The sequence below is a fragment of the Cyanistes caeruleus genome, chromosome 14 (assembly GCF_971803275.1).
Source record: "Cyanistes caeruleus chromosome 14, bCyaCae1.hap1.1, whole genome shotgun sequence".
In the NCBI taxonomy this organism is placed as follows: domain Eukaryota; kingdom Metazoa; phylum Chordata; class Aves; order Passeriformes; family Paridae; genus Cyanistes; species Cyanistes caeruleus.
Genome location: NC_141714.1, coordinates 19029241 through 19056769, shown reverse-complemented (window position 1 = coordinate 19056769; position 27529 = coordinate 19029241). Strand labels below are relative to the sequence as shown.

Below are 27529 nucleotides of genomic sequence, written 5' to 3'. Positions count from 1 at the left end.
TATCAGCCAAATACACAAACCCCAAAGATTGGCCAAATACACAAACCCCAAAGATTGGCCAAATACACAGATCCCAAAGATTGGCCAAATACAGAGATCCCAAAGATTGGCCAAATACACAGATCCCAAAGATTGGCCAACAGGATGCAGAGCAAAGGCAGAAATGCCAGGACACCACAGAGGCATCACCCCACCAAAGCAGAGGATCAGAAACATTTTCAGAGGTGCTGCCACCATAGCAGAGCTTTCAGGAGAAGTTTATTAGGACACCTCTAAGTGCTCAGCTTTATAAAACATAAATACCACCGGCCTGTCTATTTTCATTTGTGCATAATCCAGAGAGGGGGTGGCAAAGTCAGGTTGCCCCTGGCTTTTCTCCCTGAGTCACCTTGACGAGAGCAGCGCATTTCTGCTGGGAGCAGGAGCAGGCAGTGCCATGGAACAGCCCCAGCACTGCCTCCCAGCACAGCCAAAATTCTCCTTTTCACCTCTCTCCATCCCCCAAAAGCCTCAAGCACTTCATTTCAGAGCTGCAGTTTTCATTTTGTTACGGCCACAGTCTTATATTCCTTTAAAATAGTTCTCCCAAGAACCAGGCTATATTTGGAGCTGCATGAACAAACCCCAAATAATGTATTTCAATTAACTGATTTTGGGGTTATGTTTGAAAAATCAGCACTGCCTTAAAGACAACTCGAGAAAATGTATGTTAGAATAAAATGACACATCACAAGGCCACTATAGCTTTATCTGCATGGAAATCACTCCCAAACTGAACCTCCTCCAACAGTGTCAGAAATCTGCACTAATTTGCTCGATATTTGGACTGAATTATGCACCAAGCTGGGAAACTGGACACCACCTCATCATCACACCCTGCAGGGCCAAGAGAAATTCAGCTAGAACACAAAATGTTGAAGGCACAAGAAGTGTTTGGTTGGTATCATGAGCTCTGCTTTGCTGCTGGGAATCATTCTGTGGGGCATTTTCTCTTTCCAGATTTACAGTCCAGTGGAACCAGTTCTAAAACTCCTTACCCAACACCCACTGTGTCAGAGTAAAACACAGGAAAAGCACTGGGAATGTTATTTTGGCTATTTCTAAACTTTGGTGAAAGATGTAGAGTGACAAATGGAAGCTATCAGAAGAGGGGAGTCACTTAAATTATTTATTATTTAGAAAATCTCTGTTTCAATGATGTTTGTGGGAGATATTGAGAAATTATGGTCAGAGATGTGAGCAACTATTATCAATTATTCTTAACAAAGCAGCTTCAGGTTTTAGTGGACAAAAATATCTTTTTCACATACAAATAAGCAGCAGATAATTAACAATAAATGAAATTATCTCTGAAGACTAACGACTCAAATGGCCAACAGTGGGACCTGTACAGGAATTCAGGAGCAGAATTAAAAGTAGCAGAAGTAGCAGAAATAAAAGCAATAAAATAAATAAAATAAAGATATCAAAGCAATAAAATAAAAGAAATAAAATGAAGATATCAAAAGGTGTCTGGAGCTGCAAAAATCCTTATTTGCACCTGATAAAAACTTATCCCTGGGAGAAACTGGGTTATGACAAGGAAAGTTTCTTTGAACCACGTTAGCACCAGGAACAAACACAGAAAACAAAAGTAATTTTCTATTCATCTGCACTAGAAATTATCATTAGCTTTGAGTTGTCTAATTTGATTGCTTTTAATTAATTTACTGTTTCTTAGTTTTTAATATGCATACTATTCAGCAAAAAAAACTGACAACAAAGTATTAGAGGGTATTAAAGAAGTAAAAATATTTGAGATATTTGCATCTTCTGATGAAGGAGAAACTGCATTCCACAGACAAACACCGGCTGCTTTTTGTGAGCTCTCATATCCTTTACCTTGCCAATAAAAGAGCTGAAAATAAATTAAAATTTGGAATGCTCTGCCATCCTTAAAAACTACGAGCAACACATTATTCAGGAAAGGTCACTAATTAAAGCTGTGTTAAAATAAGCAAAACAGTTTTCATGATGATAAAAACATTTTCTTACTTCAGGAGTATCTGTTTGTCCCTGTGCTGTAAAAATAAATATCTCATTACTTCAATATTCAACTTTTGAAGGAGTTAGTTATAGGATAATAATGATCCTTACCACTTTTAAAGGCAGAAGAAGGTGAAGAAAAACAACTTGGATTAGCTATAAATAAAAAGCTGTTTACCTGCTAACACTCCTCAGCACAATCTCACCCCTTTTATAGCAACTTGTCACCTGGAAGCCCATCACAGGGAAAATAAACATTGAAAGGGTTCCTACCACCTGCAAAAGCCTTTTGTTAAAAACTGACTTCAGAGCCTGGAGGTGGGGATTGATTCAGGAGCCTCAGGAAAGGTCTGGCAAGCAGGTATTTAAAATTAACACCAATTCACAACTGTTTGAGCAAACAATCCTATTTCCATGGCTGATATAAATATTTCCTCTCAATGAGCATTATTTACCAGTGACACAAAGAGACAATTTCCATCTTTAATGATGCACAAGTTTAATACACACAACAGGACTTTACCCTGCCCTTGTCCCACGATATAAATTTCATAAAAGAAATTAAAACATAGTTCAAAAGATAAATATTACAAGTAGAAAATATTGGCATTACCTTGCCCAGTGTAAAGCCAAATTAGAAATAAACTCAACAGAAGAATTGGGAAGGTATTTTACTGGGGTTTGGTTTCCTTTTTTTGTTTCTTTTTAGGACACTTCTGTACTCATCTAAAGTCCACAAATAACCTGAGATGAAGTCAGATAACCAAGTATGGGAAATAACTTGAGTGGAAAATGTCACAAATTGAACATTTCTGCTTAGTAATTATGGCATAAAAGAGAAATAGCAGCAATATCCTTTTTGTGTAGAAAATGAGGAATAAAGACAAATTGAACTAATATTTAAAGACATAATTATTTTGTAATTTAAACAGTTTCTTCAAAGCATGATGAGAGTCAGAGATAAATGGTGAGGTGACACCAAAACTACAGGCACTGTGGATTATCCTAAAAGGAAAATTTACAAGTCAACTAAAATAAGTTTATACACTAAAACTACATCTTAGCTTTCTCACAGGAATTATTGGACATTTGGGGTTATTTCTGCATGCAGAGCCAGTTTTGAACTGTCTGCTTGGAGTCAGTATAAAATGTTACAGCTTGATGAAATATTGCTGCCAGCAGAGAATTTTTCACATGTTTGTATTTGCCTCTATAGAATCCAGCATGGATTCACATATGTACAATATCCATAGCACACAGAGCTTTTGGTCTCATTTTCTGCCCAGCAAAAATGACTTTTAAGGTCTGAACGTTCCCCCTGACACACACCAAGAAGTGACTGATAAAAAAGAAGACATGGTGGTTTTTGAATGATAAAACGTTTTGACATTTATGTTAAAAGTGTTTTACCTCTCACATCTTTAATTTGCACCACAGACAGGTTGTCTAAAATATGTTCTTAAATACATCAGCCCTGCTCACGGAGCATTTTACTCAGAGGTTTGTCTGCTCCTCTCGAATGCTGTCGGAGGAGCTCCTGCGTGCGACGTGCCACGGAGCATTTCCTCATCATTCCTGCTGAAAATCCCTGGAATCGGGGCAAGGGCACACTGACAAACACCACAAGCATCAGAGTCACTCTCTGTGATTCTGAGGCAGACACTGCCAAAGAAAAGGCATCCAAAAATCCTAAATAATGAAGCTGAAGTAGAACAGAGAAGAGACGTGACATATGCTCCACCACGAGGTCGTGTTTCTTTTTGTGTTCCCAAAAACCTCCCAACACCCTGAACAAATGAATAAATTATTTCATGCCTGACACTATTTCTTCAGCACACTTCAGCTACAAGCCATGGAGGCTTTCTCAGTGTGCCAAACATCCTTTTAATTGATAAATAATCTGCACAGCTGTAGGGCCAAACTCTCAGGGTTAACAAATTCTCATCCCTGGTGCTCGAGCACAGCTGAGACCACAACTGCACCATTCAACACAGAGCTGGGAGAATTACCTGCTGATATAAATATTTCCTCTGAAAATATATCAATATCAATAAATATATCAATATTTATATTGTGAGGTCAATGTTCAATATTGGCTTTCAATTTTGTTTTTTTTTTTGTTTTATAATGAACTTCAGGCTTGGGTTTTGTTGTTATTCTTGTTACTTTTCGTTTGTCATTTGTTTCCTCTAACCAGAGCCCTAATAGCCCCCTCATCTGAGAAACAGAGCATTTTACTTTTGGACAGCTCTGTTTATAAATGTCTAGAACAGTTTCCAGAACAAAGCATTTTTAAGGAGTAAGATAAGCACTGATTCATGAAGTAATCAGTGTAACACTTCTAAATAAGTCACCACTGGGCAGAGGCAAAAGTTGAAATACTAATTTATACCTTCATCTTCCTTTCCAGTGCTGGATTTTTTGACTCATCATCAAGTGCTTTTGAAGCCTGTTGAATTTTATTTTTTAAATCTGGACGTTTGGGAAGTTTAAATGCTCAATAGAATGGATGATTTCCTAAAATATGCTGAAATAAGGCCTTGTGAATGACTGAGTCCTACAAAATCCTGCAGTTCCCCTGGAGTTCAGCACACTCCTCCTTAAACCACATCTAAAGATACCACAAGAACTTTACTGCCATTCACCGAGTGTGCCTTGCTCTGATATATTTATTGTTGATAGATAATTCTTAGGTTGATTTGCTTTCTAAACCCACAGGTGAATTCATTTGCTTTCCTATCAAGATGCACTCTGCTGTTGTAACAGCTGATTAAAACAGATCACAGCTGAGAAATCCTCTAAGAGCTGAGTACATCAAAACTAATAAAAAGTGAGTCAAAGCACATCTTCTAAATTTTGCCCACATAACTATGTAAAAGAAACACAGAGCTCTTTTTCCCCCTGAAAGTGCACTCACAAAACAAAGCATAAACCCAGATAAAACATGAACAGAACAAGCCCATACTCTCCATGTTTAAAGAGATATAGCCCCAAATTTTCAGTGTGCTTAAGTTTTATTTGTTGGCAAATGCTCACAAAAAGCCACCAGAGCCGTGTGAGAACGAGCCAGGCTGTATTTTCAGCTGAGTTCCCTTGCAAAAAGGCAGAACCTTTGGAAGAGAAGGCTCTGGGGAGAGCTCAGAGCCTCTTGCAGGGCATGAAGGGGCTCCAGAGGAGCTGGAGTGGGGCTGGGGACAAGGGATGGAGGGACAGGAGCCAGGGAATGGCTCCCAGTGCCACAGCCCAGGGCTGGATGGGATTTAGGACTCTCAAATCTTCACTTCTCAAATCTTCACTTCTCAAATCTTCACTTCTCAAACCTTCACTTCTCAAACCTTCACTTCTCAAATCTTCAAGGTGTGTGCTTGCCTAAGAGATGCAGATGCCCCCTCCCTCCCTGGGGGTGTTCAAGGCCAGGTTCAGAAGGGCTTTGAGCACCCCAGGCTGATGGAAGATGGGCCAGGGGCCCTGCAATGGCTCAGATGATTTTTACAACCCAAAGCACGCTATAATTCTGTGGCTGTACCTTGAAATATGCAGGCTGCTGTTTTCAATATTGGTGATATATCACAGAGCCCAGCCCAGGAAGAAACTCAGTTTATGACTTAAGAGCTACTGATTTCAGTATTTGCAATGGTGAATGTGCAAAAAACTCCTGTAAAAGATTATTTCCAGTTAAATTGCCACTGCACTGTTAGCAAGCTAATAAATCCTCATGAAGATCAGACATTGAGGAGGATCTATGATTATATTTCTGATGGAAGGAAATGGCACGGTTAGGGAGGATGACTCTGTCTGCATCTTGAGGATGTGTAAAAAGAAAGTTTCTGCCTTAATTTATGCTGTTTGAAAGCCCTGAACTAGTTTTTTAAAACTTTATCCTTCAAAGGCATTCTTAATATTCAAAAAGACCTTGCTAATTAACTCCTAAAACTACCTCAAGTCCAACCTGCTTTTCCTGCTCCTTAGAAAAGTTTTAATTACACAGATTAAGTACTGGAATTCCAGCTGTCACCTTCCAATAGCTTTTTTCCTTTCTAGAAAAGGTGCTTTTGTGCTGATCTCTGCTTTGAGCTCTGGACGGGTTGTTTTTATGATGTAGCAGTTGCACAGGACTATTAAAGATGATGTGACAGCACAGAAGGGACATTTAAGCACCTAGAGAACACAGAGCTTGCCTTTTGACACCTGGCAACCAGATTGGGTTTAGCCTAACACTGAGCCAGAATTACCTGAACTCCTGAGTGGTGCTCACAGAGAAATCAGGCTCTGTCACCACCGGGGTGGGTGGTGGCAGGATAAGGGACAAAAGGGCAGAGCTCCTTCAGGGTGACCTTCAAATCCACTGTGACAACAATGAAATATCACAGGCCTCCCAGTTCTTTGGAAAGTTCTTTGCTGGAAATACTCAGGGCAGCCTGAGCCGTGGCTCTTTTTTCAGCTGGAGGTTGGAGGAGGTGACCTCGAGGTCCCCTCCAGGACAGACCTTGCCATGATGCTGTGAGCACATAAAACATCACTGTTGGGGGAAAAGTGGCCACAGGAAGGGCATTTCCAAGGATGAAAAGGGTTTTACCTGTGCTGCCCTCACTGCACCAGTAAATCCCACACTAGAGTGGAAAACCCACTCGCTCTGAGAAGGTTCCCCAGTTCTTCAGTGCCAGGCTCCCCCTTTCCAGGGCCAGCAGCTGCACCTGGGGTCACTGAGCTCCTGTTCCATGTGCAGGCAGAGCTCTGGAACACCCAGCAGGGACCATTCCCTGGATTTCCCCCTGGCCTCAGCCTCCTGCAGGTTCTGCCCAAGCGAGAGGCAGGAGCACGCAGTCAGTGAAGCACGGAGATGCTGCCCAGTTTGAAAATAGAATAGAAATAATTACAAACCATTACCACCACAACACAATGGCTCACACAGAACTCACAGTCAAAATCTAAATTACTCCAATTATCTTTTAATCAAGGTCTAATAATATTTACTGCAGTGTGCTCAGCTGGAAGCACTTCCCCAGCTCCAGCTCAGACGAGCTGACCAGGATCTGTGTGCTTGGGAAATACAGTAATTTGTCACAAACGTCTCCAGAACACCCTGAAAGGTAGGACACACTTCCCAACAAACACAGGAGAATTCCCACGTTTCAGAGCCACAGAAAAATGATCTGTGGCACAGATCCAGACTAGCTCAGCAGTGATGTACAAGCAATTCAGCCAGGTTAATCCTGGCATTGCCCTCATCAGCTGATTCTCCCTGCTGCCCCTCTGAGTGCTCTGCATGAATTCCCACTAAAGCAGAACTCTTCAGTCCCACTTGTTCCCTTGCTGCCCCACCTGAGCTCCCTGTGACCACGACGAGCATCCCCCCTGAACTTCAGCATCACTGCAAGGCTGCTCAGAGTTTTCTTCTGGTGAGCTACACAATTTCCTTTAAACATCAGCATCTGCCACGTGTGATGTCTCCTATCCATCAGTTTAATGGTGTTTTGACACTTAAAAAAGAAATTTTATAGATAAGTAGATAGAAAGCAAGAAGAATTCAAAGGAAGAATGGCACAGGGGTTATCTCACTTTCAGATGTTTAATGGCTTATGAAACTCTGAGCTTCTGCTTCCCATATATAATAAAGGAACTCAAAAAGTCCTAACATTTAAGAAAATCTGATCTATTCTCCTAATAATGAGTGTGTTTTTACAGACTCTTTTCTAAGTGCAGAATATATCCTGTGCTCACACCACTATCATCTCATGAAGGCAGGATAGGTCCTTCCAAACCCCAAAAATCAGAGTGATATCCATGTATGACCTGCAAGAGCCCACTCCCAACCTCCTGCTCCTTCATGGAGCTCTGCTTGTTCAGTCCTCACTGGCACATTCCAGTTTCTTCTGCTTTGCCCCAAAAAAGATTCAGGACTATGAAGAGAGTTGAGGGACCACACTGGTTCTGCAAGTAAACAATCATCACTCAAAAGACAAACCGGTTCTGATTCCAGTTTTGTGTTTCCATGGCTCACGCCTTATCTGCTTTTGTTTGGCTCTTTAAATCGATGAAAGGGTGCTGGCAGTTGTGATTAAGAGGTCAAGCACTGAATACAAAAGTTTTTTAATCTACTTTTTTCCTCAACTAGCACTCAGTGTACTGAGTTATTCATAGCAGCAGGAGGCTGTGGGTGAACACTGCCCCGTGGCCAGAAATCCAGGGAAAAGCCTCATTATCACCTATGCTCCAAGAAAATAAACCCAATGGGAGTTCACCTAATCCAAGCACATATATTGCCTTTCCAATTCAATAACTGCATTTGTCCCCTTCTCCCCAACTATCAATTCCTCTTTGGAAAGCTTAAAAAAACTTGAAACATTGTTTTTTGGGTGTTTTTTATTTTTTTTTTGTGTTTTGAGGAAAGGGAGCCTCTTTTGTTGCTGCACAAAAAAAGAAGCAAGAAAGGTACTCCCTTGGACAGAGTCCGTTAAAAATCAGATTATTTCCACAGCATTCTCCTATTATTCACCTGCCAGTAAAATATGTACACTCATTGTCTCTCTTTGAATGCCTATTTTTATCTGACTGAAGCTATATGGTCATTTTTGTACTTATTACTGAGTTACTAAGTTGTGTTTTTTTTTCTTCCTTCTTCTAAAGCATGTTTTTCTGTTCTCAAAAACTGGGCCACATGCCTCTGAGGAGAAAGTAGTGCATTATTTCATTCCCACCTTTTCTTCTTTTTTGGCATCTCTGAGGCCTGCTATGCCCAGAAGTGCTTCCACTCAAGCTGGACCATCAAATCAATTATCACAGCAGTCTGCTTCCTAAATATGAATGGCAATGAATGACAACAGGGAAGGCCAACTTTCAGCTTGGATTTGTCATTGGGAATGTAAATTTTTTTTTGTTTTGTTTTATAGATGTTTGGGAGAGTGGCAATTTGACCAAACTCTTCCCCCTGCTGTCTGTGCTGCATTCTGGGGGTCTCCAGATGAAAAGCTTCCCCTTTGCTATGCCAAAGACAGAAAAAAAAGAGAGAAAATAAGACATAGGGAACCATTCTCACCATAAAAGTTCTCTTTTCTGCTTATCTTTTACTACAATCACTGCTGTCAATGAAAAAAAGAAAAAGCACCATGACAAACTCTTTCCATTCCTAGACGTTCCCAATTTCAAGGTGCAATTATTTTTAGTGCTGTTGCATCATTTCACAAGAGATCCCCACTTCCAGCAACGTGTCAGGGCTTTGCAGCTGGAGTGAGCACGGCCTTGTGACAGCTCTGAGATTAATTACTGAAATTGAAATTTCAGTATGAAAGGGCTCTGTACAACACAGGACAGTGCAAGCCAATACAGTCAATTAGAAAAAAACCAAGAAGTCATAGCCCTTACTCACAGTCATTGTTTGCAATTCGTGTTTTCCCTAATGAAAAACCATTTATTCTTTTGCTAAGAAGAGAATTAAAGTATATAAATCCTAAATGTGACTCTAAAAAAGGTATTTCTGGGGCTCTCCTTCACTGACACTAACCATTCAAAAAAGCTACAAAGAATGAAATTTACATTAAAGCCTGGCTGAATTTTTGGAGAACTGATTCTATACATTGAAAGGGGATTTTAGACAGGAACTGGGACACATACCCAAAAACTTTGGGGTGAGAACGCTGCAGAGGCTGCACTGCTGCCAGCACACGCAATCCCAGTGGTCACATAGCAAAGATTGCATTGCCTATTTTAGTGGAAACAATTTCAGCCAAGCAGGCAGCAATTTATTTCTCCCCTCACAGACTCACGAGAAAAATAATACAAAAAACTCTTGAGTGAGATCCTTTTAAAAGACTCTGGAGCTGTGAGTGAGCTCGTCCTGGCAGGAAGGGAGGGTTGATGGTTCCACCTAGTGGTGTCCACACAGCCCCGGTGGGCAGCACTGGGAAAAGCTTCCCCAGCCCAGAACTCCTGGGGACATCACCTCAACCCATCCCGGTGTTCACTCCCACAGGTCCATCAGATCTTTAAGGGAAAAGCTCTTGGTTTGTACAAGGCTGTCAGTTCAGCTGTTTCACTGGCTGAACGTTGATTTTCATTGCAAACCGGAGTCCAGGCAGGGTCATTTTCTCCTTAAAGCATAAGGGCTCTTCCCAGGAGTCCCTTCCAGTTTATTCATTTGCTCAAACGACAGGATTTCTACAACGAATTGTCAGAAAATTCTGTGTACGTGATGACATTTGTGTGTCCTTTTGTTGTTTGGTTTTTATTTAAACAACTGCTCCCATCTCTGGCCAAGGAGCAAGCTCTTCCTGGGTCAGACTGCTCGAGCCGCTGAGAGAAAAAAGGGTTTTGCTGCTGGGGACTTTGATGCTCTCTCAAGAAATCTGCTTTTATCCAGTGCCCTGCTCAGCCATCAGCACAGCAACCTGAGCACCATCACCCATTCCACTGACTTCAGTAAATGATTGATTTAAACACATCTTCTGTATGCCTGCAGCTCCAACAGGAACAACTCATCCTTCTCCTTCTGATAAAGTGACATCCAGAGGTGCCACAGGTTAGCTCAGTAAGGGTTGGGGGTTTTGATTTGTCTGGAAAAGTGAGAATACCTCACTTGTGAAGACATCTCTGAAATTATCTTTTGGAATTGTGTAATATCCTGGAAATACAAAATGTTAAAAACGCTTTCAGAGTCTTCTTTATAGCAGAGCATTTCTAAATATAGATATTCCAGAATATACAGGGCAAAGAGAGAGTTCACAGCAGCCAACCTCCCAAAACACAGCAAGGTGAGCTACAGCCACATCTCCAAACCATTTCCTGCTGCTGAGAGAAGGAAAGGAAGGCTCCAAACATTTCCTTGGGTGCTCCCCACTCCCCATCTGGCAGCTGTGAATTCTGCTCCACGAGATGAAGAACTAGTGAAGAGTGAAGAGCTGAGCTGCTCTGCAGCACATCCCCGGGCCTCACTACCTGTCACATAGTGTTGGCAGCAGGATTACGGCTGAAAAGGTTGACAGAGCACAGATTTATCTCTCTAAATCAAACACTGTGTGTTTAGCTGAACTCAGTGGACTTTAACTAATTAGCCCATCATTACAGTAAATTCATATTGAGTCATTTTCAAAAGGCTAAAGTCAGAGCCCAGAGTATTTACACTTAACCTGATAACAACAGAGAGCTGCTGGGAGAGATTTCTTCTTAAAAAAAATAGCAAATGCAACCTTTTCATGCCAATTGTTTGAGGTGAAGCCCTTTCTAAAATAGACATTTACAAAAATAAATAAAAAGATAGATCCATCTGGGTAGAGATGAGCTCAGCTGGTGAAAGGCAGGTGCTAAACCCAGCAGAGTTAAGGGGTCAATCCCTGCATGGGCCATTCACTAACACCTGGATTTGCTGATCCCTGTAGGTCCCTTCCAACTCAGAATATTCTGTGATTTCTGTCAGTTATCTATGTACAGAAAAAAGGAGTTGGAAGTGGAAATCTAAAGGCTGAACAGTCCCACAAACATCATATTTTCCATTGCTTCTGTATTTTATATCATGTTTTAAATATAGGAAAAACTACTGGGGAACAGGAATTGCACTTGAAGTTAAGTCCATTATAACGATATTCATATCTGTAAGAAAAATCTGGTAAAAAATTAATATAAAATCATAATCAGAGAAAGACTTTTTGAAACAAAAACAACAGATAATTTTGAAGTAACAAAAGCGTGTTTATCTTTCAGTTTGCAGCAGTGTGAACGTGTTCTTGTGGGAGTGGGAGATGCAGAACAAGGGAAGGATTGCTAAAGGAGAGGCAGAAATCTCCTGTGCTTGGAGGGTCAGGGCTGGAGCCCTGCCTGGGGCTGTTCTTCTTTTCCTGCACTGATTTGAGCATCAGGCTCTCAGAAAGGAACAGCAAATGCCATCCAGGAGAGATGGAGCTGCTTTTGGCCAGACAGAGGGAGCTTCCAAACTGCACTTGGAGCAGAAAATCTGATGGCAGAGTCTTTGTCCAGTTTGTGCAATGGGTGAGCTCTGAGCCTGCTCCTCTCTTGGGTCAGTATTTGTAGAGACAGGAGGGACAAGTGCAGCCTCCTGCTCCCTCTGCCCTGCAGGGAAACCCAAAGGCTTCCCAAGCTGTGGGAAAGCTTCTCCCCCACCACGGAGCAGCTCCAGCTGTGGCTGGCACTGAGGCTCAGCCAGGTGCACACGTGCTCATCCTCTGCAGGTGATGCTGCACTCACCTGGCACCTTCTCCTGTCCCTGTCCCTGCAGGTGACATCACTGCCACTGTCACTGCAGGTGACATCAGTCACTGCAGGTCACATCTCTGTCACTGTCACTGCAGGTCACATCTCTGTCACTGCAGGTGACATCACTGCCACTGTCACTGCAGGTCACATCAGTCACTGCAGGTCACATCTCTGTCCCTGCAGGTCACATCTCTGTCCCTGCAGGTGACATCACTGCCACTGCCACTGTAGGTCACATCACTGCCACTGTCACTGCAGGTCACACCAGTCACTGCAGGTCACATCTCTGTCACTGCAGGTGACATCACTGCCACTGTCACTGCAGGTGACATCAGTCACTGCAGGTGACACCACTGTCCCTGCAGGTCACACCACTGTCACTGCAGGTCACATCTCTGTCACTGCAGGTCACATCACTGTCACTGTCACTGCAGGTGACACCAGTCACTGCAGGTCACATCTTTGTCACTGCCACTGCAGGTGACATCAGTCACTGCAGGTCACATCTCTGTCACTGTCACTGCAGGTCACATCTCTGTCACTGCAGGTGACATCAGTCACTGCAGGTGACATCTCTGTCCCTGCAGGTGACACCACTGTCCCTGCAGGTCACATCTCTGCACCACCCACTCCAGTAAAACACTGCTGAGCCCTGGCTCCGTGTGAGAAACCTCAGCCCTCTCTGCATTTCAGTTCCTCACACAACCTGCACAGAACGCCAGCTGTTAATTTGACTTCTAGAGAAAAGATTATTGTTTCTTTTAAAACAGAACTTCTGTTCCCATTCAGGCCCTATTTGCCACAGCTTTTGCAATCAAATAATTGAGTTTGCTTCTAAACGTTCCTGCAAGTGTTTCTTGTTTCCATATTAAATACAACCTGTTAATGGCTGGGGCTGCAATTTGTTTTCTTTCTTGTATTCAGAGGCTTCTATTGACAGTAAACTGCCTTTTGTTCACTTACAAGTAAGAAAAGATGTTTTGGGAAGGAATACATCCTCATACTTCATAAATGGAATAATGGAGCATTAAATACTTGGCTGGAGCAGATCCCAGCTTCCCTCTGGTTCCACAGAACATGAGTGGAGTCAAACCAGAACCTGGCAATGAGTGTAAATTTAACAGATCTATCTAAAAGTACTGCACAGGTATTGTCTAAGGAAGTCTAGTTAGGAGTTCCTAATTCCTTTTTGAAATTCATTCTATTATATGTAAAAAAAAAGTAAAAAAAAAAAGTAAAAAAACTTAAAAAACATTTTAAGAGCTTCTTGTTTTCATTTACAAGCTGTGCCAAATTCAAATTCTGTAGTCCTGAGCCCTACAAAAGTTATTTTATGCTGGAAAACACAAACTGTTCAAACAGTATTTTTCAAATGTACTCTACCCTCTGTCCTTAATAGGTTCCTTTACAAATTAATTTTTAAAAAGTCCTCAGCAATCAAAAGTTGCAGCTAGTATGTTTAAAAATGACAATTAAATGCAATCAAGATCCACAGATTCTCTTGCACTCCTGTTGTTCTCAGAGTAAAACTGCCTTATTATCAATATTTTGCAGGAGCTTTTCTCTCAGATTGATATTTCAGTGGTCCTTAAAGAATCCTCTTGCATCCTCTCAGAGATATTTTGATCTTGTGGCAGCTTTAGGATAACTTCTCCATTTTTCCACCATCCACGAGCCTCTTGGAAATGAAGACATGAAGATGCAAGCATGAATTTGGTCCCTCTGTTCTTCAAAACACATGAACTGCAGGGCATGGGAGAAGTGCTTTGGAAAAGTTACTAGACTCATCAAGATTTGAACCATTTTTGTCCTGTTCTAATGATCCTCTTGAGTTTGCTACCAACTCTATTCATGACTACAAGGGTCAGAGAACACTTCCAGCAGCTGAAGGCCCTAAACAATGGTTATGGCTGGGTTTGTTGTTGTTTTGTTTAGGCTGTGGGCTGGTTTTAAAATGATTTCTTTTTTAAATAAAATTTTACCTCCAGTTATAGAGACTTTAAACATTTTAAACTTTTGCTTCCCTGAAAATGTCAACAGGTGTTTCTAAGTCAGGGTTTCTAGCCACACACAAGATTTGAAAGTTGTCTGGAAGATGCTTCTTTTGACATCTGGAGGGCAAAATGTGCTCCAAAATCAGGCACTGGCCAGCAAGCAAGAGAAGAACTGCCCCAGCACAGGAACAGGGGTTTCAAAAAGAACAATTGCTCAAGAAACACAAGGTGCTTTGTGTCTCATTACTCATCTCCCCTGCCCTGTAATAATTCATTTAATGGTAAGTCTTTCATTTAGGACAGCTTGTTGTATTCATCCTGAAAGGAAACAACAGGGCTGGTGTGAAGGCAAAGCGAGTCTGAAACCATGCCAGGAAATTGGAGAACTGGAGAACAAAACCTGGCAAGGATGGCTGGAAAAGCAGCAGTGATCATTCACAAACAATCCTGAGAGCACCTGAAGCTTCAGTGCCAGAGGTTCCTGCAGACCATTTCAGAGAGCTCTCAGAACGTGAAATGTTGCTGGGAAATGCCAGCAGAGCAAGAACCCACAGCCTTTCTGCTCCTCTGCAAGCACCCCAGGAGAGCACGGTGTGCTGACGCTTCAGGATGTTTTTCCCTGCAGTCTGGAGCTGTGCAGAGCTCTCAGGCACGGCAGGAAGGTCCTGGGGCTGTTTCAGTGCTGTTTTACATCTGGTGGTGTTTGCAGAGTGGTCACTCAGAGGCCACCACTGGCTGCCTGACCACGGGACCCAGCCAGGGCTCAAGGCTTTCCTGCTCCTGTTCTGGGCCATCATTTCATCCTGCAGCTCAGCCTAGATGGAATTACAGAGTTTTGCACACCTTGGACAGCACCTCCCGACACTGAAGAACAATTCCTCTAAAATAGAGCGATTCCTCTAAAACAAGCTTCGTGTCCCACTGCCTCGCTTGCTCTTTGGATGTTCCATCCTTTCACCTCCTGTCCTGCCAAGAAGGGCTTTAGCACAAATGCAATTCCAGCAAACTGCTAAACCTGCTTTATAAAGGGTCACACATCTCCCTCAACTCCCCCCTCGGTGCTACAGAACTTTCTGATGCTTTAACAACACATTTTAACAGATTTTCCTGATTTTCCTCAGAAATTGATTCATATCTGTTCACTTCAATGATGAGCTGCTACTCCTTTAAAACAAAATCATGACTGCCTTCAGTGAAGAGACATCTTTTCTTGAAAGGTATATTCAATGTAATGGTGTCTGTATTATTTCAACAGAAAGTAAATATTCAGAGGGCTCCATAAATGTAATTCCAGTTTCCTTCTGAGTGGCTATCCATTAGGAGAGAAAAATGAAACTTCTGGTAAATCTTGCTTTAAGGTTTACACTCTGGTAAAGTAGATTTAAAAATAAAATAAGCTTTTCTCAAAGCCATCTCGTAATGAACAGATTTTACAAGTAAAGAAATTGTGAGTCATCTTTGGAATGTCTGGCAGGGATAATAAAGTATTTTTTCAGGAGTGAATCATCAGGTCTAGGTGGTTTTTCTTGTTCTGGTTTGTTTTTTTGGGGTGGTTTGTTTTGGGTTTTTTTGCAAGGAAATAATTAATTCATTTCCAAATTGTTGATTCAACATCTTGCTGGGTTTTAATCAGCCCCAGTAATGATGGAATTTGCTGCTGCTCTCAGACTCAAATTCTGCTCTATGAAGCCATAAGGACCTTTTGGCTCCTCCATCCCATTCTGATTTGGACATCATCCTTACAGAGCTCAAAGCCAGGTGAGCTGACAATGTGATCACAGAACACAGAACCTCCAAGCTGAATTATTTCTCCCTCTCCTGAGGGAACACTGGCAATAATGGCTTTTTTCCCTATTATGTTAATTTAGAAACGTGTTCCCTTTAAAATGGAAAAAATCATTCTCACAATGACTGAACATTTTCCCTATTTCAGTCTGGTATGTCTATTTTAATTTGTAATTTAAATTTGTAGGGAAAAATGCAGGAAGGCTGACATTCCACTCCAGTAATATATTCATGGAATTACAGACACAGAGACAGCGTTGTAAAATTTTATATACTCGCCTTATAATTATTTAAATAGAATCTTCTTCACCAACAGAAGAAATACCCAATGCAACAAAAAATGGAAGGAAAAATGCAGAAATCCCAGAGAAAATGGGAAGTGGATATAATGCAGACCCAAGGAAAAGCTCTAGTATCTTTGTTATTTTTAGACCTCCATCTGGAAGGCGCTGTACAGTGTGTGTATGGTTTTTAAATAACAATATTATGACATTATACTTCCATGAGAGGGTAAAGGAGATGAGCTAATGCACACACTAATAGATGTATTAGTGATAATGTTCTTACAAAATCTTATATCAAAGCCCATTATATCACTTTTTCCTCCAAAAGGGAAATCAGGTGTGTTACATGCAGAGATCTACTGAGAACATCAACAAACCATACCAAAGGTTCGCTTCTGCAGGGTTTTGAGGATGCCTAAATAAAACCAATTCTTTTAAGGTTGGTGTCTGGTTTTGACAGAATAAAGGCATTTCTAGGATTTGAAACTCGTTACTCAAAATACCAGACTATCAGAATTATTATTAATGCACATCATCAATACCTCACATCTGGTTTTAGCCATCATTAAAAATAACTTCACCCTAATTGCAGCACCCTTTAAAACATAACAGCATTGAAAGAGAAACAACTTAGCAGTGCAAATGTCCTACAATTAAGCAGCATGGATGGTGTTCAGGATGTGAGAGCAATTTTGGAACTCCATACATTACAAATGTACCAGCTCAGCTACATTATGCTGAGGCAATAATGTGTAATAATTAGATGAACCACCTGTGCTGCAGTTTCAGAGATGCAGTGGAGATACCAGCAGGAAATTTGGTTTGAGATAATGATTGACCAGGTCTCAACAGGGCTCAGGAATTGCAGCTTGCCTGCAGCACACTGGTGGATGCACCCTGACAGAGTGCACTGGCATGCAAAGTCAGGCCTGTAGTCTTTCAAGCCAAATTTATTGGGAATAAATGGCCAGAGATGCAAAAATTCACAGTACAGAATGGGTCAGCAACCTGCCAATACACACAGCAGCTCCCTAAAGTGATCTCCCAAATTCTTCATAAAAGCAATCCAGCCCAGGACTGCTATTACAAAACCCTTGCCACAAAACTGGGAACATTTTCCACTTGTAACAAGCTACAAAGCCCAAACTCTATTTTTGGCTAGCACATCTGTGGTGAGCAATACCAGAAGGTTCAGCACAGAATGCAGGTTGCTTTGTCCATTCCACACGTGGTGCCCTCCTCTGCTCAGCAGCTCCAAAAGCACTGCTGGCCTCTCCTGTGAGAGATCTTTAACTTATCCTCTCACAGATTAATAAACTAAAAACATCAGGAAAATCAAATTACTTGAGGGAACTGAAATTCTGGCCTCTCACATCATGACTAAGATGTTATCAGTACTCAGCAACTGAGCATGGTTATTTTGGATGTGTTGAACAGAGAATCTTATTTTCTCCTGCAAATGCAACAAGAAAATGAGAAGTTCCATGGTTTGCTCTGTTACATCATAACCCACAGGGTAAATATTGTCTTTGCAGGAAGGAAGTTAATTAAGTTCTTGGAGTTCATCTGACAGCCACAATTAAGAACTCTGGGCCGGTGTCTGGGTGCTGAGGTTGGGGACTCAGAGCAGGATGGAACAGAAATCCTCCCTTTCTACAAAATAACCATTTGGACCTCACGTCACTCCAATTAATCCCCTCCCAAGTCATACACTGCAACAGTGATTTTCATCTCTTTGCTTTCCATTCATTATGTATATATATTAAAATATTAAAGCCAATGTGCTCTACCTCAGTAAACAGTAGTGTGGGAGAAAAAATTTTTCAAATAGAAGTGTTTCACAATAATTGCATGATAACAGTGTCAGCACTGACAAAGAAAATTCAAATGGCCAAATGCAAATTAAGTTAGCCTTGCATATCGTTCATTACTACTCATGTAGTTGGTAAATGAATGCATGAATATCTTTTTTTTGCATGTAAAAGAAGTTCCTCCAACTTCAGCTACTGCATAAAGATGTGGCTGAAACTCAGCTATCAATCTCTGGAAATGGAGGCCTTCCCATCTAGCAGGACACAGCTCATTAAAATAGAACAGTTTTCAGATTCAGTGTGAATTAAAAAATAAATAAATTCAGAACGGTGAGTGACTTCCCACTCGTACAAAATCCTCCTGTGTGACCTTGGCAGCCTCCTCCTGGATCTCTCTTTTTGTTAGGCTGCTGACTTTGAAAGAATTCCCTTGGTTTTATTTCTAGAAATCTATTTCACAACACAGGATGTTCAAAAAAGGCTTTTGGATTTCTGAGGGCTTTCAGGAATTTCACTCAAATGGTGAAATTTGTGTGAAGGAGGAAACTGTGCCAAACCAACTCTGAGAGAAGCTCCAGAATAAACACTGTGTGTGACTCCAGAGCTGCTCTGGCTGCCTGCAGAGCCCTGTGATCAAACAGACCAAAACAGCTTGAAAGAAATAAATAAAAATAAATACAAATATGTAGGAAAATTTAAAATTAAATCCAACACTTGATTTCAAGGTCTGGAGCAACTGGCACAGTTCTGCACCTGTCTGGCTCAAGCTCAGATGTTCTGTGGTGCAACCATGAGGCTGCAGAAAAATCCTCAGGGCTTCCATGGAGCTCCCATCATTTGTGGACAGTGGGTTTTTACTTGCAAAGGCACAAAAATTTAGAATTTCCCATTGTTGGATCTTAGGGCAATTCCATGAGTAAAGGAACAGCAGCGCTGATTTTTTAAAATGATGAAACTCGAAAAATATTTTGAAACTTTACAGGAAAAACTTTTCCCCCTGCAGTGAAATTCACTCAGAGGCACACGAATAAAAGCAGGGGTACAGAGCCCTCCTTAGCCTGGGTAAGTAATTAAATGCTTTAGATGGCAGCAAACTCAGAGGTAATTAGTTACAATTACATAGCACAATAACTTTCTGAAGGACATTGAGCAGAATGCACACGTGGTTTTGCCATTTGCTGGCACATTTGCATTTGTTCAGGAACAATTCTTGTACTGGGAAATAAGAACACATGAAATGGCAAATTCCAGCTGAGCTTTAGAGAAAGCAGCAGCTATGAAATCCAGAGCTCACAATCCCATTTCTCTGTGTCTGTCGAGTTCACCAAACATTTATAAACACTTGGCACGCTCTAGGTGAACAATCTCCTGCATACCATGATCAGAAAATCAATTTTAAAGACAACAAATCGATCTGCAGCACTGGCTTCAGAGAAAGCTACACCAACAGAGGTGAAAGCAGTTATGTAAATGTACAGAATTCCCAAATTTCTGTCTTTCTGCCCGCCCAGCCAGAGGTGCTGAGGTGTTTCCAGAGCCTCTTCACTCCTTGCCTGCTCCAAGGAATGTGGCAGAACCCAGCCTGAGCAGGCTGAAGCCTCTTTAGTCCCTTTCTGTCCTCTTCTCCATCCTGCTTGTAAGGAGAATTCCTCTGAAAACTCACAGAATTCAGGTTTGGGCTGCAAGGGACCTTAAAAATCATCTATTTCCCCTCCACCTCCCCCTGCCAAGTAAAATCTCCACATGTCAAAGCTGTTTCTCCCACTCCAGACCACCACAAAAATCCAGGTATTAAATCTAGGTATTATCTACCTCCTCCTTTAATTACAAAAGCCATAAGACAAAATGCAGACACAGTAAAAATAGATTATGCCACAAATACCTATTTTTAAACAGCTTTGGGACTGTTTATGGAGCTCTCAGGACTCAGGTAATTTGCTGAGATTTGATTTGAATGGTGCCTGTGTTTATATTTAGAAATAAAAGCAAACTTAAATCTACAATAACGCAATGATGGCAAAATGAGTAAATTTATTATTGGTGATCTTGTTGAGCTCCTGCTGTTACAGATGTGGTAATTTTGAAGCACTTGGATCATGTGTGAGTCTCATTACTGTAAACAAAAATCCTCCATTACACAACTGAATAGCAAACATGCTTTTAAAATCTCAGCTCCTAAAAGTAAAAAAAAAAAATCTTTGAAAAGATGAGGTTTAAAATACAAACTGATTTTTAAACTCGAGACTAAATTTTTATAGTCCATTATGGATATTTCCAACTTCATAACAGGTATTTAATGTTAAGGATCTGTTCCTCTGGAAGATATTTTATTGAGCACAAAATCAGTGCACCTCCCACCTCCTCACATTTTAACATTTATAATATTCTCACCAATTCACAGATGCAAGCATATCAAAACCCAGCTTATTTAGACAACTGTCACATCCAGAATGACTGACAATGCTTTCAGGGAAGCAAATTTGCTTCGACTGAAGGTTTTTATTTGAATGTGGTTCAGGTAAATGAGGATTGTGCACCCAGAAACCCAATGAAGACTCCAGATTTTATTTAATATAATCAGTGTAAAGGTCAAGGTAGACAAGCAAGGGTGAGTCTTTAGGCACAGCTGTATCTCCAAGCAGAAGACACAATATTCCTACAACAATAACCTTTTATTATAATTCTGATGCAATGTAAAACACCCACCTCCTTAAACAAACCCATATTTTAAATTAAAATGTCTGAATGACACATGAAAATTATCAAAAAAAATCATTAAAAAAATAGGAATACTTTTACCAGAACTCTGTGTTCTCTTGCAAATGTTAAACAAGGAGTGGAAGCCCTTCAGATGGCTCCACCAAAGGCACAAATCAGGTGCTGAGACTGAAGCAGGGAGGTTCATTGTCTCCCTCTCAAGGCATATTCTTAGCATGGAAATAATGACAGAGCAGCAACTGATCTGATTTTGATGCAGGAATTCAAAACTAATCCAAAATGTGTGCTAAGAGAGCGCGGGAAATCCTCACTAAATACCCTGAGATCCAAAGCAGGAGAACCTTGATCTGTGTCCCTTGCAGTGCTGCAAGAGCAGAGAGAACCACAGAAATCACAGAAACCACAGAAATCACAGAAATCACAGCCCAGAGCACCAGGGAGGGCACCAGAGTTTGTGCATATGGGAGAGGGCACTGCTTATTAACATTTCTTAAAGAAATTCAATTCCACTGCAAAAAACTTAGAAACTTAATAGAAAAAAAAACCCTTAGACTAGTTGGCTCTGTGCAGAAATTTGCTTAAGCTCATTTAGAGAAAAAATTATTCCTGAATTGGTCGTCTTTTAATAATTTCCTACCCCAGGGCCAGGGAAAAGGGCAGGGATTATTGTGCAGCAGAAGTGCTGGGTGCAGATTTTAATGTGATAAATGCCACCCAACGCTGCTCTTCATTCTACCAATATTGGCAAACTTGCAAAATGCAAGTTTATTTTTGGAAGAGGAACCAACACCTCTAGAAACTGATTTCTAATTATTATTTTATAGGCTCTATAAGCAAAGCAATCCACTGAAAGGACAATCTCTCTCCCTAAAATCCAGTGCCTAGAAACAATAAAGGTGGAGTAATGAGCTCAGGAGAGAGAAACCACACAATATTTTTGCACATTGAGAAGTCTACAGAAGAAAGAACACATAAGAGTAGAATAAAACGAGAAGAGGGGGGCAGGAATTTATTATTATTGCTTCCATGACCCGGTAACAAAACCATTCTTACTGGAAAAGTCTGGGGTTGTAATGCAGCCCATTAAAGTGTAGCTTTTCATTTCCAGGCTCAGCAAACATAACACAGTTAAACATATTTGAAATGGGTTTTGTTTCTCTGAATCTGTCTGTACCTTTCACCATTTGATTTTTTCCCCAGTGCAGTGTGGAGCCCCTGAGCTCCAGAGGAACAGAGCAGCACTCCCTTCCCTTCTCCACCTCTTTCCCAGCCTGAATCTGACTGGAAATGTTTTATAGACGTGACCACGTTAGCACAAACATTCCACAAGGTACCTGTGTGAAAAAGGCAGGCTGAAGAGGAGGAATGACACCTGTTTGTAAGCCTGTAGTAACTGCAGCTCTGTTATCCAAATGAATTCACCCCTCCCATGTTAAACCCACCCACCTAAAACCAGCAGGGAACACACACAGGGTGGTTTTGGGCTTTTTTTTTTGCAGTTGTGGGGTTTGAGCCAATCTGATCAAAAATGCCACTCGTACTGATACTACACTTCATTCCTTTTGAGTTAAATTTCCTTTGGGAAACCACTGGAAGGAAACACACAACACAAGCTAAATTTCCATGATTTTCTGGTTGCAGCCACTATGAGGGTGTGAAACCTCTCTTGTTTTCATTTTCACCCTGAGAAGATGCAAACAGAATAAGCAAGTTTGGAAAAAGACAGACCTAGAGTAACACATGAAAAATGTACAGAAAGTGAGTTTCCTGCACTGTGGAGTGGTTCTGGTTCAAAGATTTTCTTTGTGGGTTTTGTAGGGGTTTGGAGAAGGTTTTCTTGCCCTTTTTACCAAGGAATTAGCCAAACTACAGAAATAAGCAAGCAGTTGTTTCTCCTTGCTAAGCTACCACAACTGAACAGAAACATGAGATTGAGTCCAAACAGGCAGAAAACAAGAGATTTTCCTCTCAGACCATGATGTGTAACCAAGACAAGTTCAAACCCAAGACTTTGCTGGACAAGTCTAGCTTTGGAAATAGCAGCCCCTTTATTGTTTTTTTCCCCATGAGTGTCTCAAACCTGGGCTGATTCCAGAGCAGTTCAGCTCTAGGAATGTGCAGAAACCCCAGCAAGGTGCACTGCCCACTGAATTATTCCATTTGCTGTACAATTGCCAATCAACCACATGACCCAGCAAGCCCAGAAATCCCCCAATCTCTTCTTTCCATGCCTTTTATTTCCTTTTTTCCCCCCTTCCACTGAACCAGAGGAGGTGTGGAGTTAATTGTTTATTCCAATCTCACTGGCTGGAGCTCTGCAGGACAGAGTGGCACCAAAGAGGGAACTGTTGTCGTTCCTTCTGAAGGACAGATGTGGAATTTTGTAAATAGATTGTAAATGTGGTTCCAGGTTTTCCAAGCTGTGGTTCTGCTGCTCAGAAATGTCACAGCCACATTTTTTGGCACCTTTTGGGCTTGTGGACAAGCTACTCACGAGATGTCACGTGTGGTTTAAACCACATGAGAAAATTTCCATGGAAGTTTACCTGAGGTACTGGACTGGGACTAACATTTATTGCCTCAAAGTCTCAATTTTTAGCTACCCCTGAAAATTTTACCTCCTGGCCTTCTTCTCTTACACAGCACTTACATCTGGCCAGAGCTTGGCATTGGAAGACTCCGTCCTTTTCTCACAGTGAGCTCTCCAAAGTCAATCAGCTCCTGACATTTAAAAGCCAGGCATCACTGGAATATCACCTGACTCAATGAAATTCCAAACACAGAAGTCAAAGTAACTACATAAACCAGAAAATCAGTCAAAGGGATTTTTAATTAGCTCTGTCCCCTGTTTTTGCTGAGGAGTCCCTGGTTTTGACTAAGGTTCAGTCATCTTCTCGCTTTCCTCAGCTGCAGATTTTGTGCAATCTCCTCTGGTCCCTGGGAAGCTTTGCTTTGTCACCACTTGGTGACCAATACCTCCTCAAGTCACAGCACAGATAATCCATCTCTCAAAATGATATTTCTCAAGATAGGGAAAACCCCAAATTTTGATCGAGGAGTTCTTTCACATCTGATCTGAGAGCAGAAACAAGCCCTGAATTAAGAATGATACTGGAATTGTAGAATTGACTTCATTGTATGAACTTATTTTTATTTTTTTCATAAGATGATGCAAATGATATGGCAAATTAAAAATAATTATGCACTATCTTTCCTATTAAAGAGGGTAATAGAATTTCCCTTTACTCTTCCATTCCTCTGTAAAACATCAGCCAACACGAACCTAAGCCCAGCTCAGTGAGGATCAGGAGGGTAAACATGGCTTATTTATGATTCTTTTGCCAAACATATCCAAACCAAGCTTTTCATTTTATGCCAAATAACTGTAGATTTTGAAGACTGCATTTTTTACTGTAAGACATGTTTCAAATGAAAAATTGAAAAAAAACAGTTACCATGAGCTTTGATGAAAAGTCAAAGAATAAATTCATTTTACAAACTGTGCCACTGGAATATCACAAACAGAGAAGTGAATAATGGAAATGCTACCACTGATGAACTTCTTAAAATGTCCCAAAATCAGCTTTGGAGGAAGAAGGAACTGCTCAGTAAACTGGACAAAGTTCAGTTCAATATTATTGTCTTCCTCAGGAAAACAAAGCTGTCTTAATGTATTTTTTACTGTTTAGACTCCAAATACTGCAAGTTTTTACCAAAGCAGAACACACCCAAAGGATGATCAGCTGAACTCACAGCTTTACCTGTTCAGAAGCAAACATTCCTCATGGCACAGCCTACAACAAGTTAATTGTACTCATAGTTGTAAGAACTGAGCACACTTAGAGCAGGGATGTTTAAATGCCCTTAGAGCACACAATAACCTGGAGACAGAGCTGCAGGTTAAAAATGTGCTGACACAGACCGTGCTGGGCTTCACAGGAGCTCAGTGCCCAGCAGCAGCCCAGTGGCTTCCAGTGGGAACTGTTGGCAAATCTTTGCCAGACAACTGGAGCCCGCCGGGGTGGTGATGTGGAGCTGCAGCCGTTCCCTTACCTTGCGCTCGCGGCGTTCGTTTCCTGCGGTCTCTGAAAGCCGCTCCCGACTGCAAGGCCTCCAGCAGACTGTCCATCACTCCTGTCTCGTCACCCTCTGCGAGCAGCAGGAAGAGAAAATTGCATCAGTACAACAGAAAGGAGACTCCAGAAAGCAATGAAAGGACGAGTGGTGCCAAGTGAGAGCCGCGTCTCGGAGCGCGGCAGGGCACGCAACGCCGCCTGCCTCGGGGTGATGCTCCTTTATGTTGGGAAGGCAGAATTAGAAAGGAATTATAAATATGACTCTTTAGCCAGAAAGGCCAAGGAAGAAATACAAATGAAAGCATGGTTTGAATAATTCAAAGAAACCAGTCTGGTATGCCAGAACACATTCTGTCCCCCAATAAAACGGAGACCCATCTCCCCAGCCTTATAAAAAAAAGTCTGAAGTACCCCTGAGATAACTAAAAATATGCAAAAGCAGCGATTTCTATAGGTCACACACAAATGTTACTGTATTAGTATACTTAGAAAGATTGGTTAGTGAAGGAATAGAATATTCAAATGTATAGGTTATATAAGTAATTGTAAAAGAGCTTGCTCTCTCTTGCCTCTCTTGCTATGCTCTCTTGTCACTCTTTTTCCTTCTCTTCTTCTTGCTCCTCTCTTGACTCGCTTTTCTACGCTCTTGCCTCTTTTTCCAGCTCTCTCACTTCTGTTCTGTTACTCTCTCTCTTAGCTATCTCAAATCTTGAACTCATACATTCATATTTTACCCCCTTTTGTATTTTTCCCTCTGAGCCTGCTTTGAGCTTCATCTGCTGGCTCCTAGCAAGGCTCTCTCTCCCACGCCCTGGAATAAACTACCAACATCTGACTCGACTGTAGAAGTCTCTGCCATGTCCCAGACCGTCCACCCCAGAGTATCTCTTACACCTTTAGGCAAAGCAGGAGCCATCCTGTGCATCCTGTGCAGTGCTGGTGCCATCTCCAGCACGCAGACGTGCCGAGTGACGGCTGCTGGGACAGCCGAAGGCTTCTCTCAAGTGGAAACAGATCAATTTAATCAACCATTTAATCAATGTGTCTGATGACACCAAACAGCACAAAGTTTGATATTGTAGCACAGGGAAGATATTTTATGTGCTGCCTCCCGACTTCATGATTGACTAAATCTTTGGGAAAAAAATATCTATATAATCAATAGCATGGATGGTCTTCAGCTGCCACAAGGGAAGAATGAAGAGGGGATAACCATGCAGTGGAACTCAATGGTTTAACATTTCTTAACAGCTGAATTTTACTTCTGCTAAATTTTTTATTTCCCCTTTTTCATATCCAAGCTAGCTCACAGCTTTTAAATTGCTGGACTTTATGGTGCATTATGGAAATCTGGGTAGAAAAATTACTTCTTTTTATATATTTGAGTCTTTACATTCCTTTGCATTTCAGCCTGTGGATAACAGTTGACAGCAGCATTCAGCAGCATGAGAAATAGGGGTCAAAGAACTGAAAGGTTACAAAACTATTGATGAAAGTCTCTTTCTGTTCCCATATCTGTGTTATAACCCCAAACTGAAATACAGGTTAGACTCAGCAGGCAGGTGGACATTTCATGCACATCTCCCAGAATCCACACTAACATAAATTCCCCCATCTGAGAATGGGAAGATCATTACTTTATGCAAAAGAATTACATTATGGTAAAAAACCTCTGACTCACACAAAGTGCAGGGGTTAAATGCACATTCAAGCTCTCAAGTGTTCAAGTTTAAAAACAGACTATTAAGGATAAAGCTGTTCTCTCCTGGTTCTGTTACATTCAGATTTATTCACTCAAGCCAGATCTGATGTAAGAGCACACCTAAAACACCACCCGGTCCCAATTTCTACAAGCTGATCATTAAAATAACTATTTGATAATCTGAATTATACATCAGCCTGACTCCAACCAATCCATACAGACTGCACAACACATCCATAGAGTTCTCTCCAGGGTAAGGGGAAAAGGAGCAGAACAAGTGCAGGAACCATCCCAGCCTCTGAAATACCACTTTTAATTACATTCCATCTAAAAGCAACTGAAACAACGGAGCTCCTGCAAAACAAATAAGCAAATTAGCTTCTCTCAATTCCCACTCACATCCAAGGCCAGAATTTTCTCTAAACTGTACAGCATAATTGTTTTTCTTTGTGCTTCTTATGCTAGCCATGCTTATTCATTGATTTGTTGTTAGCTCTGTATTAAATTTACCTTCAAAATCAAAGGTCTGTGATTATGCTTTGTCCAAATGAATACACATCAAGTTGCTCTGAAACTTTTAATGGCAGTGACTGCAGACCCAGGACTAGTGAATATCTTAGAATATTTAACGTGTAGAAAAATTACAATATTCTTCAATTTTCATTAAAAGTAAAGGTTGGCAGAGTTTATTAAAAAAGACAAAAATCCTTCAATACTTCATGAATGTTTATGCAGCCTTCCACTTTTCTGCTGAGTGAGCTGCTCTACCTGCTAATTACTGCAACTGCCAAAACCCAGCCTGGGCTGGGATGCCAGAATATACAACATAAAACACATAATTAAGGAAGCTGTAGGACAGAACCATGAGATTTTTAACTCCTCAAAGTAAAATTCATGCGAGGTCTGATCTCAGCAGTGCAGCTGAATCAAA

The 27529-nt window shown here is 41.2% G+C and overlaps 1 protein-coding gene across 6 annotated transcripts in view; it reads right to left on the bottom strand.

Annotated features, from left to right (window-relative positions):
- DIAPH2 (diaphanous related formin 2) overlaps positions 1–27529 on the bottom strand; it is a 166188-nt gene that overhangs the window by 22995 nt on the left and 115664 nt on the right. For 5 of the 6 annotated variants that reach the window (XM_086849997.1, XM_086849998.1, XM_086849996.1 and 2 more), the window contains one exon: positions 24874–24969. In XM_086849997.1, the coding sequence (XP_086706123.1) occupies positions 24874–24969 (96 nt within the window). Of the gene's footprint in view, positions 1–23801; positions 23896–24873; positions 24970–27529 lie in introns of those variants that run through there. The other variant, XM_086849999.1, reaches the window with a different exon arrangement.